Source organism: Cnephaeus nilssonii (genome assembly GCF_951640355.1).
Source record: "Cnephaeus nilssonii genome assembly, chromosome: 3".
NCBI classification, from domain to species: Eukaryota; Metazoa; Chordata; class Mammalia; order Chiroptera; family Vespertilionidae; genus Cnephaeus; species Cnephaeus nilssonii.
The window spans coordinates 109,506,602-109,522,818 of record NC_137074.1 but is presented as its reverse complement, the minus strand read 5'-3'; the positions used below and the strand labels follow the sequence as shown (position 1 = coordinate 109,522,818).

Below are 16,217 nucleotides of genomic sequence, written 5' to 3'. Positions count from 1 at the left end.
TCTTTTTTCTCCCATTGACCCCATATAGCCCACCCAAGCCCCTCAACCCAGGTATCCACCACCCTATTGATGCATATATACATACAAGTTCTCTGGTTGATCTCTTCCCAACCACCCACAAACCCCAACCTTCCCTCTGAGATTCAACAGTCTGTTCAATGCTTCTATGTCTCTGGATCTATTTTGTTCATGAGTTTATTTTGTTAATTGGATTCCATATATGAGTGAGATTATGTGATACTTCTCTTCTCTGACTGGCTTATTTTGCTTAGTATAACACACTCCAGGTCCCTCTAGGCTGTCTCAAAGAGTAAGAGATCCTTCTTTTTTACTGCTGCATAGTATTCCATAGTATAAACGTACCACAGCTTTTTCATTCACTCATCTACTGATGGGCACTTGGGCTGTTTCCAGATCTTAGCTATTGTAAATTGTGCTGCTATGAACATAGGGGTGCATACATTACTTCTGATTGGTTCTTCAGGTTTCTTAGGATATATTCCTAGAAGTGGGATCACTGAGTCAAATAGCAGTTCTATATTTAATTTTTTGAGGAAACTCCATACTCTTTCCCATAATGGTTGTACCAGTCTGCATTCCCACCAGCAGTGCACTAGGTTTTCCTTTTCTCCACATCCTTGCCAGCACTTGTCATTTGTTGATTTGATAATGCTAGCCATTCTCACAGGTGTGAGGTGATATCTCATTGTGGTTTTAATTGGATATATCTGAAGATCAGTGACTTTGAACATTTTAAAAAATATTTTTAATTGGTTTCAGAGATGAAGGGAGAGGGAGAGAGAAATAGAAACATCTATGATGAGATGGAATCATTGATTGGCTGCCTACTGCATACCCCCCCCCCCACACACACACACACTGAGAATTGAGCCTCCAACCAAGGCATCTGCCCTGGCCAGGAATTGAACCATGACCTCCAGGTTCATGGGTTGACGCTCAGCCACTGAGCCATGCCAGCCAGGCCAAACATTTTTTCATATGGTTCTTGGCCATTTGTATGTCCACTTAGGAGAAGTGTGTATTTAGGTCTTTTGCCCATTTTTAAATTGGATTGTTTGCCTTTCTTTTGTTAAGTTGTATGAGTTCCTTATATATATTTTGGATATTAATTCTTTATCAGATGTATCATGCCAAATATGTTCTCCCATACAGTGGGCTCTCTTAGCATTTTGTTGATGGTGTCTTTTGTTGTGCAGGAGCTTTTCATTTTGATGTAGTCCTATTTGTTTATTTTCTCCTTAGTTTCCTTTAACATAGGAGATGTATCTGCAAACATATTGCTACGAGAGATGTCTGAGATTTTGCTGCCTATAGTTTCTTCTAGGATTTTTATGGTTTCATGACTTAGGTTAAAGTCTTTTATCCATTTTGAGTTTATTTTTGTGTATGGTGTAAGTTGGTGGTCTAGTTTCATTATTTTTGCATGTATCTGTCCAATTTTCCCAACACCATTTATTGAAGAGACTGTCTTGACTCCATTGTATGCTCTTGCCTCCTTTGTCAAATATTGAGTGTAATGGCCTGGATTGACTTCTGTGGTCTCTGTTCTGTTCTGTTGATCTACATGTCTGTCTTTTCTTGTACCAGTATAAAGCTGTTTTGATTACAGTGGCTTTGTAGTATAACTTGATATCTGGTATTGTAATTCCTCCAACTTTATTATTCTTTCTTGAGATTACTATGGTTATGTGGGGTCTTTTTTTGGTTCCATATAATTTTTTTTAAATTTTATTTTATTGTTTAAAGTATTGCAAATAGTAGTACATGTATCTCCTTTTTTCCCCCATTGTCCATATAAATTTTTGGAGTATTTCTTCTAGACCTGTGAAATAAGCCGTTGGTAATTTAATAGGGATTACATTGAATCTATAGATTGCTTTGGGTAATATGGACATTTTAATGTTGTTAATTCTACCAATCCATGAACATGGTATATTCTTCCACTTGTTTATATCTTTGTCTATCTCTTTATTCAATGTCCTGTATTTTTATTTAAATATATATATATATATATATATATATATATATATATATATATATATATATATACACACACACTTTTATTAATTTCAGAGAAGAAGGGAGAAGGAGAGAAAGATAGAAACATCAATGATGAGAGAGAATCATTGATTGGTTGCCTCCTGCAGGCCCCCTACTGGAATCGAGTCTGCAACCCAGGCACGTGCTCTTGACTGGAATCAAACCCAGGACCTTTCAGTCTGCAGGCTAATGCTCTATCCACTGAGCCAAACCAGCTAGGGCTCCTGTAGTTTTCTTAGTACAAGTCTTTTACCTCCTTGGTTAAATTTATTCCTAAGTATCTTCATTTATTTGTTGCTATGGCAAATTAGATTTTTTCTTTAGTTTCCCTTTCTGAGAATTCATTATCTATATCTATCTATATATATATAAAAGGCTAAGTGACAGTCTGACTATCCAACCAGTAGCTATGATGTGCACTGACCACCAAGGGGCAGACGTACAACACAGGAGCTGCCGAGATGCAGTGATTTGGCAGCAGCAGTTCTTGAGTGATACACCCTGGAACCAGAGAGGAGGGAGCCCCATTCCAGTTGCATCACCTGAGAATGGCCCTCTCAAAATATGGGACCCCTCAAGGGATGCCGGAGAGCCAGTTTTGGCCCAATTCCTGCAGGCCAGGCCGAGGGACCCAACCTGCTGGAGGGACCCCACTCATTTTGCAGATGCCCTTCAAGCCATGGGGCAACCCCAGGTGCAGCCGGCCGGGGACGGACCGCAGGCGGGAGGTTGACTCCAAGGCATATATGGCCCATCTCACCCAGTCCCCCCCACCAGCTACCTTCTAATTAATTTCAATGTGCATGAATCCGTGCACTGGGTCACTATAAGGTATATTAAAAAGCCATAGATTTCTGGGTGTTAATTTTGTATCCTGCTATTTGCCAAATTCACATATTAAATCGAGTAGTTTTTGGTATTCTTTAGAGTCTTCTGTGTACAATATCATGTCATCTGTGAATAATGACAGTTTCACTTCCTCCTTTCCAGTTTTGGATGCCTTTTATATTTTTTGTTATGATCACTGTGGCTAGCACTTCCAGTACTATGTTGAGTGAATGTTGTAAAAGTAGACATCCTGTCTTGTTCCTGATCTTAGGGAAAATGGTTTTAATTTTTGCCCACTGAATATTATGTTTGCTGTAGGTTTGTCATATTTGACCTTTATTATGTTGAGGTATGATTCCTCTATTCCCACTTTACTGAGAGTTGTAAAAAATGGGTGTTGGAGTTTGTTGAATGTTTTTTCTTCATTAATTGGTATGATCATGTGATTTTTGTCTTTCAATCTGTTTATATGATGTATTACACTTACTGATTTGTGAATACCAGCCTTGAAATCCTGGAATAAATACCAGTTGGTCATGGTGTATGAACTTTTTAGTATATTAAGGGATCCTATTTGCTAATGTTTTGTTGAGGATTTTAGGATTTATGTTTGCTGGAAGCTATCCATTGTCTACACTATCAGGAAAGGGTAAACAAGGAACCCAGAAGGCTGATGGACCTTGAGTTTGGCAAGGGCTAAAGCTATGCACCGACTGTTTAGTCAAGACAATGGTGGCTCAAGCAATTTTCTGACCTAATAGTCTCAAAGTGAATCTTTACTAATATTTACTGACCTTTAAGATAGTTTGTCTGCTACCAGAATTGCCTGCCTGACTAAGGGCAAGATGAGTATCTAAAATTGAATAAAAAGCCAGCAGGGCCTGGGCACCAGTGAAGCCCTTCCACTAGAGTTGGGTTCTCTGCCTGGCCCCTGTGATTTCCAAATTCATATTTCTTGTCTAGTCTCTTCATTTGTGCGTGGCCCTTTTCCAGGTCCTGACCCCTAGCCATGCAGGTCATGGCTGTCACATCTTTCACATATGTTCATCAGGAATATTGGCCTGTAAATATCTTTCTTTATAGTGTCTTCATTGGGTTTTTTAATTAGGATAATGCTGACCTCATAAAAAGTGCTTGGAAGTATTCCTTCCTCTTGGATTTTTTTGGAATAATTTGAGGAATATAGTTGTTAGTTCTTTGAATGTTTGGTAAAAACAAAACAAACAAACACCTGTGAAGCCGTCCTAACCCATGCATTTATTTGCTGGGAGATTTTTGTTATTATTATTATTATTACTGCTTTGATTTCAATAATGGCCTATTCAGGTTTCCTGATTCAGTTTTAGGAGATTGTATTTTTCTAGCTTTCATCCACATTTTCCAGCTTTTTCTGGGTGTTCATTTTGTATCCTGCTACATTGCCAAATTCATTTATTAGGTCTAGTAGTTTTTTGATGGCGTCTTTTGGGTTTTCTATGTACAATATCATGTCATCTGTGAATAAGGACAGTTTTCCTTCATTTCCAATTTGAATGCCTTTTATTTCTTCTTCTTGTCTGATCACTATGGCTAGCACTTCCAGTACTATGTCAATCAGGAGTGGTGAAAGTGGGCATCCCTGTCTTGTTTCTGTTCTTAGGGGAAATGAGTTTAGTTTTTCCCCACTGAGTGTGATGTTGGCTGTAGGTTTGTCATATAAGGCTTTTATTATGTTGAGGTATGATCCCTCTATCCCCACTTTGCTGAGATTTTTAATTAAGAAAGGGTGTTGGATTTTGTCAAATGCTTTTTCTGCATCAATTGATATTGATATGATTATGTGATTTTTTTCTCTAAGTTTGTATATGTGATATATCACATTTATTGATTTACAGATATTGTATCATCCTTTCATCCCCAGAATAAATCCCACTTGGTCATGGTCTTTCTAATGTACTGATGAATCCAATTTGCTAGAATTTTGTTGAGGATTTTAGCATCTATGTTCATTAAGGATATTGACCTATAGTTCTCTTTTTTTGTGGTGTCTTTATCTGGTTTTGGGATTGGGGTAATGCTGGCTTCATACAAAGAGCTTGGAAGTGTGCCTTCCTCTTGAATTTTTTAAAATAGTCTGAGGAGGATAGGTTTTAGTTCTTTGAATGCTTGTTAGAACTCCCCTGTAAAGATGTTGGACCAGGGCTTTTGTTTGCTTTATAAGATTTTTGATCGCTGCTTCAATTTCTTTGGTAGTTATTGGCCTATTCAGATTTTTTTATTCTTCATGATTGAGTTTTGGGAGCTTGTATTTTTCTAAGAATATGTTCATTTCATCTAGGTTGTCCATTTTGTTGGAATAGAGTTGTTCGTAGTATTTTTTCATAATCATTTGTGTTTCTGTGGGATCAGTTGTTATTTCTCTTTCATTTCTGATTTTGTTTATTTGGGTCCTCTCTCTTTGCTTCTTGGTGAGCTTGGCTAGAGGTTCATCAATCTTGTTTATCCTTTCAAAGAACCAGCTCTTGGTTTTGTTGATCTTTTGTATTTTTTTTTGTCTCTATGTCATTTATCTCTGCTCTGATCTTTATTATTTCCTTCCTTCTGCTTATGCTGGGCTTTTCTTATTGCTCTCTTTCTAACTCTTTGAGTTGTAGGGTTAAATAATTTATTACAATTGTTTCTTGTTTTTTGCAATAGGCCTGTAAAGCTATGAACTTCCCTCTTAAGACTGCTTTCGCTGTGTCCCATAGATTTTGGGTTGTTGTGTTTTCATTACCATTTGTTGCCATGATGCTTTTTATATCTTATTTGTTCTCTTTGATAACCCAATTTTTGTTTAATAGCATGCTAGTTGGCCTCCAGGTGTTTTATTTTTTTGTTTTTTGTTTTTATTGTATTTGATTTCTAGTTTTATGCCATTGTGATCTGAGAAGATGCTTGATAGGATTTCTATCTTCTTGAATTTGAAGAGACTTTGCCTGTGCCCCAATATGTGGTCTGTCTTTGAAAATGATCCATGTGGACTTGAGAAGAATGCATATTCTGTGGCTTTGGAGTGAAATGTTCTGAAGATGTCAATTAATTCCATTTGATCTAGTGAATCATTTAGGATTCATGTTTCTTTGCTGATTTTTTGTTTAGAGCAGGCCTCCTCAAACTACGGCCCATGGGCCACATGCGGGTGTTTTTGCCGTTTTGTTTTTTTACTTCAAAGTAAGATATGTGCAGTGTGCACAGGAATTTGTTCATAGTTTTTTTAAAACTATAGTCCGGCCCTCCAACGGTCTGAGGGACAGTGAACTGGCCACCTGTTTAAAAAGTTTGAGGACCCCTGGTTTAGAGGATTTGTCCAGTGGTGTTAGTGGACTATTAAAGTCCCCTACTCTGACTGTATTGCTGTCAATCTCTCCCTTGATACCCTCAAGAAGTTGTTTGTTTTTTATGTATTTTGGTGCTCCTGTATTGGGTGCATATACGTTTACAAGAGTTATATCTTCTTGTTGAATTGCTCCCTTTAGCATTATGAAGTGGCCTTCCTTATTTCTTGTTATGGCCTTCACTTTGTCTAATTTGTCACATATAAGTATTGCTATCCCAGCTTTTCTTTTTTCATTTCCATTTCCCTGAAAAACCTTTTTCCATCCCTTACGATTAGTCTGTGTGTGTCCTTTGTTCTAAGGTGGGTTTCCTGTAGACAGCAGATATATGGTTCATGTTTTCTTATCCACTCAGCTACCCTATGTCTTTTGATTGGGGCATTTAATCCATTTACATTTAAAATTATTATTGATAGGTACTTGTTTGTTGCCATTTTCATTCTTTATGCCTGTGTGCCTTCTTCCCTTCCTATTTCTTCTTTTTACAGCAGACCCTTTAGCATTTCTTATGTTGCTGATTTGGTGGTAAAGAACTCCCTTAGTCCTTTTTTGTTTATGAAGCTCATGATTTCACCCTCGATTTTGATTGATAGCCTTGCTGGGTACAGTATTCTTGAATTCAGACCCTTGCTTAGCATGACTTCGTATATTTCATTCCATTCCCTTCTGGCCTGATTTGTTTCTGTTGAGAAATCAGTCAATAGTCGGATGGGAGATCCTTTGTAGGTAACTTTCTGTCTCTCTCTGATGGCCTTTAAGATTCTTACTTTGTCATTGGTGTTTGCCAATCCTATATAAGAAGAGAGGAATATGCAGATTTGGTGGGGACTCTGTAATGGTCACAACCGCTTAGCAAGGGGCACCGGGGGTGGGGGAGGGCAAAGCGGTGCCTGCGGTTGGGACATGAGCCTGTGGTGCCTCCTCTGGAGTTGGGGAGCTAATGACTGATGGGCTCCAGTCCTCCTCCAACAGCCCTTTCCAGCAGTCATGGGGTTGCTGAGCCCCAGGCCGGGGCTCTGGCCACAGATCCACAGCTTTGCAGAGACCGACTGTACCAGGCTGCCTGGAGGCCAAGTGCCTGGGCCACAGGATGTCCATTCAAGATTTGACACAGAGAGAAGGTGCAGGAGGAAATCCAGAGAATGGGATGTAGGGGTTCAAGGCTTACTTCCTTTGGGCTTTGTCCTTCTTGGCCTTGGTCTTTTTCTTTTGGGCCTGGAGAACACACACTGCAGGAGAGAGAGATGGATGAAGGCCGAATGTGGAAGAAAGGACGTGACCCAGGTGAGGGTGGAGACCTAGCAGAGGCGTGAGGCAGACTGCGGGGCACCTGAGTGGCGACTCCCCTGCAAGCGCGGTGGCTTTGGTGAAGCGGTGGCCAGGAGGCAGGTGGGCCAAGGGGAACAGAGCGGCACTACACCATCCCTCTATGAGGACACGCCACACAGGCGATGCCTTCATCAGCAAGCTTTGAGCGACATCAGCAAATGCGACTGAAACCTCTAACATTCTGGGCAAAGAACTGACCCTGTGCGCCTCTGGGTACCAGGCTTGCTAGGAGTGTGCTTGTCACCAGTGCCACAGATCAAAGGCAAAAACCTGGCAAGGCGGGGTGCACCAGAGGGAACTCGGGCAGGGGCAGGGGGCCAGTGGGTGGGGATCTGCCTCACCTGAAGAGAACAAGGTTCTGCAGTGGCCCCAAGACGTGGGTCGGCCCGGCGGGGAACAAGGGGCATGGAAGGATGCCTGAATGGAGGGGCGTGGACCCGCTGTCCTGAGGCGGGGGTTGAGGCGTGGCGCCACCTAGTGGAGGGGTGCTGCACTGCAGAGTACCTGACTGACTGACGTGATTCAGAGGAGCTCACGGTGCTAACCAGGCCTTGCCCAGGCAGGCTTCCCACTTCAGAGGCGGTGATTCCTGCTCCTGCTTTGGCCCAAAAGCAAGCCCGTGCCCACCCTGCCCCACGGAGGCCCACACCTGTGTGGTGAGTGTGAAGCCTACCACCTGCTCCAGAGAAGGGGTGGCAGTAAAGAATGGGGGTGAGGGTGGAGGAGAGGAAATAATGTGGAGCGTCTGCAATGAAGAGGTGCTTGATAATGAGGCTCAGAAGCCTGATGGGAAGGTTTGTTCTGTTTGCCCTGTGGCTGCCCATTTGGAAGGACAGAGGTAGCATGGCTGTGAGGGCAACCTGCACGCTGAGTCAAGTTCTGCAGCCAACTGGAATTGGCCTCAGTTTCCTGGTCTGTAAAATGGATTATGCCTGTCCAAGTGCCTTCACTGAGCTTTGAGGGCCAATTGAGATACTAAATAAAGAAAATGAGGGAAGAAATGAAAAAGAAAAGGAAGGATGAGCAACACAAAAGAAAAGATTGGAAGGAAACTGTAAACCTATTGTCACTTAAATAGGGAATATAGTCAATAGTGTTTTAATGACAGTATGATGCCAGGTGGGTACTGGAAATATCAGGGAACACTTTGTAAAGGATATGATTGTCTAACCACTACTCTGTAACTAATATAAAACCTGAAATTAATACAAAATAATATTGAATGTAAAGAAATGAAAATAGAAGTGAAATTTTTATAAATTTCACAGTTAAAATAAAGGCTGTAAAGGAAGGAAGGGAGAGAATAAAAATAGTGTTTTTCATTTTACCACATTATTGTCTTTTCAGTAAATGAAAAAGACAGTTGTCTTTATATGGTGCTTTTATACTTTTCTAAGTCATTATCTCATTTGATGTTCAGGGCAACTTAAAGACAAGATAATTATTCCCTCCACTATTCAAAGAATGAAAATCTTGGTATCTGGCCCCAATGATTCAATCATCAAGTCCTTATTGTAAAGCAGGGTTAGTGAAATTTTATGTGAAGTGTCATATCTATACTAATAAAAGCCTTGGGGGTGATCAGGCCAGCAGGGGAGGGCAGTTGGGGGCAATCAGGCCGGCAGGGGAGCAGTTAGGGGTCAATCAGGCTGGCAGGGGAGTGTTTAGGGGGTGATCAGGCTGGCAGGCAGACAAGCGGTTAGGAGCCAGCGGTCCTGGATTGTGAGAGGGATGTCTGACTGCGGTTTAGGCCCGATCCCTGGGATCAGGCCTAAATCGGCAGTTGGACATTCACTGAGGGGTCCCAGATTGGAGAGGTTGCAGACCTGACTGAGGGACACCCACCCCATGCATGAATTTTGTGCACCGGGCCACTAGTTTAATTATAATGTGTCTTGGTGTCTATCTTTTGGGGTTCATCTTGTTTGGGACTCTGTGAGCTTCTTGGACTTGTGTGAGTTTTTTCTTCCCAATATCAGGAAAGTTTTCTGTCATTATTTCTTCAAACAGGTTTTCTATTCCTTGCTCAGTTTCCTCTCCTTCTGGCACCCTAATTATGTGGATGTTGTTTCATTTTGTGTTGCCCCAAATTGCCCTTAGGCTCTCCTCCTGTTTTTTAATTTTTTTTGAGATGCTGTTCTGCTTGGGTATTTTTTCCTACCTTGTCTTCTAGCTCACTGATGCAGTCTCTACTTCTTCCAGTTTACTGTTGATGCTTTCTATTGAGTTCTTTATTGCATTGATGTCATTTTTCATTTCTTCTTGGTTCTTCTTCATTTCCTCTTGGTTCTTACACATGTTGCTGGATTTGTCTCCCATCCTTTTCAGTGACATTATGACCATTGCTCTGAATTCTTTCACTGTGATATTGCTTGCCTCCATTTCATTTACTTCCTTTTCTGGTGATTCCTACATGTCTTTTGTATGAGGTCTGTTTCTTTGTCTCCCCATTATTTTTCCTCTCATGGTTTCTGGCTATGTAGCTCTCTCCTGCATTGACTTAAAGGCACAAAATGCAACACAAGACACAATGCATGGGGCACCAAACACAAATGTATTCACAATACTAATACCCCCAAATAAAGGTGACCACCAGAGAAAAGAGAATTAGGGAATAGAAAAGAGTTCAAAAATGATATTGAGAAAAGGAAAAAAAAATGTAAGAGAGAAGAGAAAGAGAAGAGAAAGAAGGGGAAAATATATGTATATGGGTAGAAAATGCCAATAAAATAACTAATCCAAAAAATATAAACAACAAATACCCAGAGATGAATGCAAACTATAAACAACAACTAATCCAAATAATGCACACAACAAACCTCCAAACAGCAAACACCCAGATATATCTGAGGAGGCAGAACTTATTTCCATAAGGTAAGGTCAAGAAATTGAATGAATGGAGAAATAGCCACAATTCAGTATAGAGAATGTAGCAAGAGAATGAGTGTATAAGAAAAAAAGTAAAAAACAAAATACAAAAATGAAATATATATACACATACACACACACACACACACACACACACACACAATATATATGTGAAATAAAATTTTATATATTAAAAATATGTATGTAGCCCTAACTGGTTTGGCTCAGTGGCTAGAGCATTGGCCTGTGGACTCAAGGGTCCCAGGTTCAATTGTGGTCAAGGGCATTTCCTTGGTTGCGGGCACATACCCTGTAGGGAGTGTGCAGGAGGCAGCTGATTGATGTTTCTCACTCAACGATGTTTCTAACTCTCTATCCCTCCCCCTTTCTCTCTGTAAAAAATTAGTAAAATATATCTAAATACATATATGTAAAACAAAATTTATATATATACACACTGAGTGGCCAGATTATTATGGTCTCTGAATGAATAATAATCTGGCCACTCAGTGTATATCTTATATAATAATAGGCTAATATGCAAATTGTCCCCTCGACCAGGAGTTCTACCAGCAGGCAGGCTGGCCAACCGCCCATGTCCCCTCCCCCTGGCCAGGCTGGCCAGACCCCACCCATGTACGAATTCATTCACCAGGCCTCTAATATATATATACTAGTGGCCCGGTGCACGAAATTCATGCACATTGAAAGGGAATTAATTAGATGAAATATTTTAATATTGCTATTTGCCCTTTCTCTATAATAAAAGTGTGAGAGATGAAAGGAAATGAGTACAATGTATATGAAAATAATACATAATTTTATTAATAACTAAACAATAACAAAATGATATAACAACAAAAACAAACTCATAATATAAAAACAACAATGATGCAAATAATGACTGATAAAGTGATTAAACTTATTCTAATATCTCCCTATATACCACATTAAGAGTAAAAACACTTTCAGAGTGCTTGACTAATTTCCCTTGAGATAAAGTATTTACAACTTTAACTTTAAGGTCACATGCTCTTTGAACTCAAGAGAAAGCAACAGCCGTAACTGGTGTGGCTCAGTGGATAGAGCGTCGCCCTGTGGACTGAAAGGTCCCATGTTCGATTCCGGTCAAGATCATGTACCTTGGTTGCGGGCACATCCCCCATAGAAGGTGTGCAGGAGGCAGCTGATCGATGTTTCTCTCTCATCAATGTTTCTAACTCTCTATCCCTCTCCCTTCTTCTCTGTAAAAAAATCAATAAAATATTTTTAAAAATACCTTGGGGGAAAAAAAGAGAGAGAAAGCAACATATAACTGACCATGTCCAAAAACGGGTTCAAGTAGGAATATTCCTACTCTGTCTAGAGTTTGTCCTTGTGATTTATTAATAGTCATCACAAATGCTGGCATAACGGAAACTATCTTCGAATTAATTTAAATGGTGGCCAGTGTCAGATGGGGACAAATCAATTCTTGGAATCAGAACAATCTCTCCCTCTGCAGATCCTGTTAATATTTCAGCTTTGATAATGTTAGGTCTCAATCTTTTGATAATAAATCTGGTACCATTACAAAGACCCTATTTACTATTAAGATTTCAATTTTAATTTATGACACAGCATTCCAGAAGGAGTAATACTATTAAGAAATTCAATAGGAAAATTTTCCTTTTCAGCATCATCTGTTGAGTCAATGGAATCATCACTCAAATAGGTGTGAAAATCTCCATCAAGTATATCAAAAATTTCTTCATTTAATTTTTGAACGTGCTCATTTTTTGGACAAAGAATTGCACGTTTAGATATATTTTTAATATTATCTATAGATATACTATTTACAAAGGTGGCTTTAATCATAGATCCATTAAAAATCATTTCATGGGGAATTTCAATAATATCCATTCCTAAATGAAAACTGCTATCAAGTTTGCCATATCCAAGTTTTACTAACATTCACTATAAGCAGAATCCTCTGATCTCATATTTGTTTTAAGAGACAACTGTCTGAAACATCCCCAAACACTACAGTACTTTAAACTTATTTGTACTATGGCCAATCGTATAGCATGGCAGCACAAAAATCCCCTCTGAAAAGAACTTTCCCACCAAATGCAACATTCAAATTAGCGCCAGTGAGAGCTTTATATGTATGGCACGTGTGTGAGTCAAAGTTTATTTTTGAATTTCCAGTGTGTGTCATATGTACCGGTTGGTCGGACAGATGGACAAATGTCGGTCACTTAGCCTTTTATCTATACAGATTATGAGTCATGATTTTACCTTTTTAAAAAATTATCCTTTAATACCTCCAAAGCACAATGAATAAGAATCTGAAGGTTTATGTGGCTTCTATTTGGTTTCTAGGACAAAGTTCTTTCCTTTACCCACCACTCACTTCTCTCCTTTTATTCTTGAATGTTAATTTCAACATAATTTTTGTAACACCTCTTGAAAAGGATCCCACCAAGTTTTTGATAGTCCACATGATAAAACTTACAGAAAAATACAGCATGAGACTTTCATTCTCTCACTAATTTCTTCATATAACTGTAATTCCTCAGCCTCTAAAGAATGAAAAAGGAAAATAAAAGCGCCTTCTCTCATTTCAAGGCCTTTCTCAGTCAGGCAACCACAAAAAGAATGAGCCTACAATTCATGCCATGTAATCTCTATCAGGCATAATTCAAATCAAATCCCATCAGGCAAAGTCTGGGATAATTAAAATGTATAAGAGAACAGTGGTGACCTGGGGGAGAACTTATGAAACCTTGTCCCCTGCTTTTGCTGAATATTCTTTTTGTTATGCTAGACTCCAAGTCCCTATCGCGGACCTGGCAGGTGGCTGCAGGCGCTAACCCATGCGGCCTGCCCCGGTCCATGATCCATGATTGCGGACCTGGGTAGGCGGCTGCGGGCGCTAACCCACGCAGCCTGCCCTGGTCCGTGATCCCTGATAGGGGCTTTGAGTCAGCCGCTCGAAGCCCCCATCGTGGACCTGGGCAGGCGGCTGCAGGCGCTAACCCATGCCACCTGCCCCGGTCAATGATCCGTGATCGCGGACCTGGGCAGGCGGCTGTGGGCACTAACCCATGCCACCTGCCCCGGTCCGTGATCCATGATCGAGGACCTGGTCAGGTGCTGCGGGCGCTAACCCACTCTGCCTGCCCTTGTCTTTGATCCGTGATCGTGGACCTGATCAGACAGCTGCGGGTGCTAACTCATGCCACCTGCCTTGGTCCGTGATCCATGATAGGGGCTTGGGCCTAAACGGGATCGGGCCTAAACGGGCAGTCGGACATCCCTCTCACAATCCAGGACTGCTGGCTCCCAACTGCTCCCCTGCCTGCCTTCCTGATTGCCCCTAATCGCTTCTGCCTGCCAGCCTGATCACCCCCTAACCACTCTGCTGCCAGCCTGATTGATGGCTAACTACTCCCCTGCCAGCCTTTTTGCCCCCAACTTCCCTCCTCTGCCAGCCTGGTCACCCCTAACTGCCCTCCCCTGCAGGGTTGATCGCCTCCAACTGCCCTCCCTTGCATGCCTGGTCCCTCTCAACTGCCCTCCCTTGTAGGCCTGGTGGCTCTCAACTGCCCTACCCTGCTGGCCATCTTGTGGTGGCCATCTTGTGTCCACATGGGGGCTGGATCTTTGACCACATGGGGGCAGCCATATTGTGTGTTGGAGTGATGGTCAATCTGCATATTACTCTTTTATTAGATAGGATACAGGCCTGGTGCAGGGGTGGGGGCCAGCTGGTTTGCCCTGAAGGATGTCCCAGATTGATCAGGATGGGGGTTCCCTTGGGGCATGGGGCGGCCTGAGCAAGGGGCCTGTGGTGGTTTGCAGGCCAGCCATGCCCCCTGGCCACCCAAGCAGAGGCCCTGGTATCTGGAATTTATTTACCTTCTACAATTGAAACTATGTAGCCTGGAGTGGAGCCAAGCCTCCTGCTCGCTCCTGGCTGGCAGCCATTTCTATTGGGGTTAATTCACCTTCTATAATTGAAACTTTGTAGCCTGGAGTGGAGGCCTAGGACAGCCAGGACAGGTGGAAAGCTTGGCTTCCTCCATTGCCGGGGGCAACCCTGGCCTGCTCTCTCCAGCTCCGTGGCTGCTGCCATTTCTGTTTGGATTTGTTTACCTTCTATAATTGAAACTTTGTAGCTTGAGTGGAGGCTTAGGCCTGCAAGGGCAGGCGGAAAGCTTGGCTTCCTCCGTTGCCTGGGAAACTTGCTCTCTGTGGCTGTAGCCATCTTGGTTGGGTTTATTTGCATATCTGCTCCTGATGGGCTGGTGGGTGTGGCTTTTGGGCGTGGCTTGTGGGTGTAGCGGAGTTAGGTCAATTTGCATATTACTCTTTTATTAAGTAGGATTACTACATTATTTTCACACTGTATATATAAGTAGCACAGTGCCTGGCATATATGACGTACATGATATCTGGCCAAAATTGTACAGTGATCAAGATAGGATCTGGCCCTGGCTGGTTTGGCTCAGTGGATAGAGTGTTGGCCTGCGGACTGAAGGGTCTCCGGTTTTATTCCGGTCAAGGGCACATGCCTGGGTTGTGGGCTCTATCCCCAGTAGGTGATGTGCAGGAGGCGGCTGAACAATGATTCTCTCATCATTGATGTTTCTATTTCTCTCTCTCCCTCTCTCTTCCTCTCTGAAATTAATTACATATATACTAGAGGCCCGATGCATGAAATTCCTGCAAGAGTAGGCCTTCCTTCCCCCAGCTGCTGGCACCGGCTTTCCTCTGGCACCTGGGACCCGGGCTTCCCTCACAGTCCGGCTTTGTTGCTGAAGGTCTTCCGGAAGGATGTCCAGTCTAATTAGCATATTACGCTTTTATTATTATAGATAGGATCTGGAGCCAGATTGCCACAGTTCAATTCCTACTTCCAACACAAAAATTATATACCCTTAAACAAGTTACTTAACCTGTGTACATACCTCAGTTTTCTCATCATAAAACTTAGTTGATAATGTTATCTACTGAAAATTTTATGAAGTTTAAATGAGTTTTTAGTATATGTAAAATACTTAAAATAGTCCTTAGTTATATATTATTATTTTAAATCAAATTTAAAATCAAGCACAGATAAAATTAGTCAGTAAAAATGCTGAAGCACTATAACCATTTTTCCTCAATGTTTTACCAAGTTAGCAGACTAAAATAAAACAAGAACACCAAATTATAGCAAGCTATTAAATATTAGCAACCAATCCCCTTTATGGAGGTCAATTATTAGCTGGTTTTGCTTTAAAAAATAGTTCAGATATATAAAAATCTAGCAATTATCTGAATCATTGTTTTAGCTTTATAAATCCATTATCTATTTATCAAGACTATATTATCACTTTTTTACAAATCACTATATTTCATGACAATGTCTTTTTTGTTACTAAATTCCACACACACTCAATTGTACTCACATTTACTGCAGACAAGTCAATTGTATCCAGTTCACAAAGAGTGCAGCCACTGTCCTGTGTCCATGCATTAGGTACATAGTTCCCGAAATAGTTCAGGAGAATCTAGTAAATAAAGGAGAACTGTTTCAACAAAAGTAATCCTCTACTCTCAATGTACTTTTGTTCCATGTAATTGGTACATGTAACTGGGTACATTTCTTTAATAATTCTACTAATATTTTTCACTTAAAGGTACACACTGAACAACGTTATCTCCAGACAATGAATCATAAAGTAGGTCAAACTTTCTCTAGAAATGCCAAAAATGAATTATAAATTATATAGGTCATTTAATCTC

General features: G+C 41.0%; 1 protein-coding gene across 2 annotated transcripts in view; it reads right to left on the bottom strand.

Moving 5' to 3' along the window:
- Window positions 1–16,217, bottom strand: part of PLOD2 (procollagen-lysine,2-oxoglutarate 5-dioxygenase 2) — a 234,771-nt gene that overhangs the window by 55,698 nt on the left and 162,856 nt on the right. For both annotated transcript variants that reach the window (XM_079765499.1, XM_079765498.1), the window contains exon 8: window positions 15,881–15,982. In XM_079765499.1, the coding sequence (XP_079621625.1) occupies window positions 15,881–15,982 (102 nt within the window). The remainder of the gene's footprint in view (window positions 1–15,880; window positions 15,983–16,217) is intronic.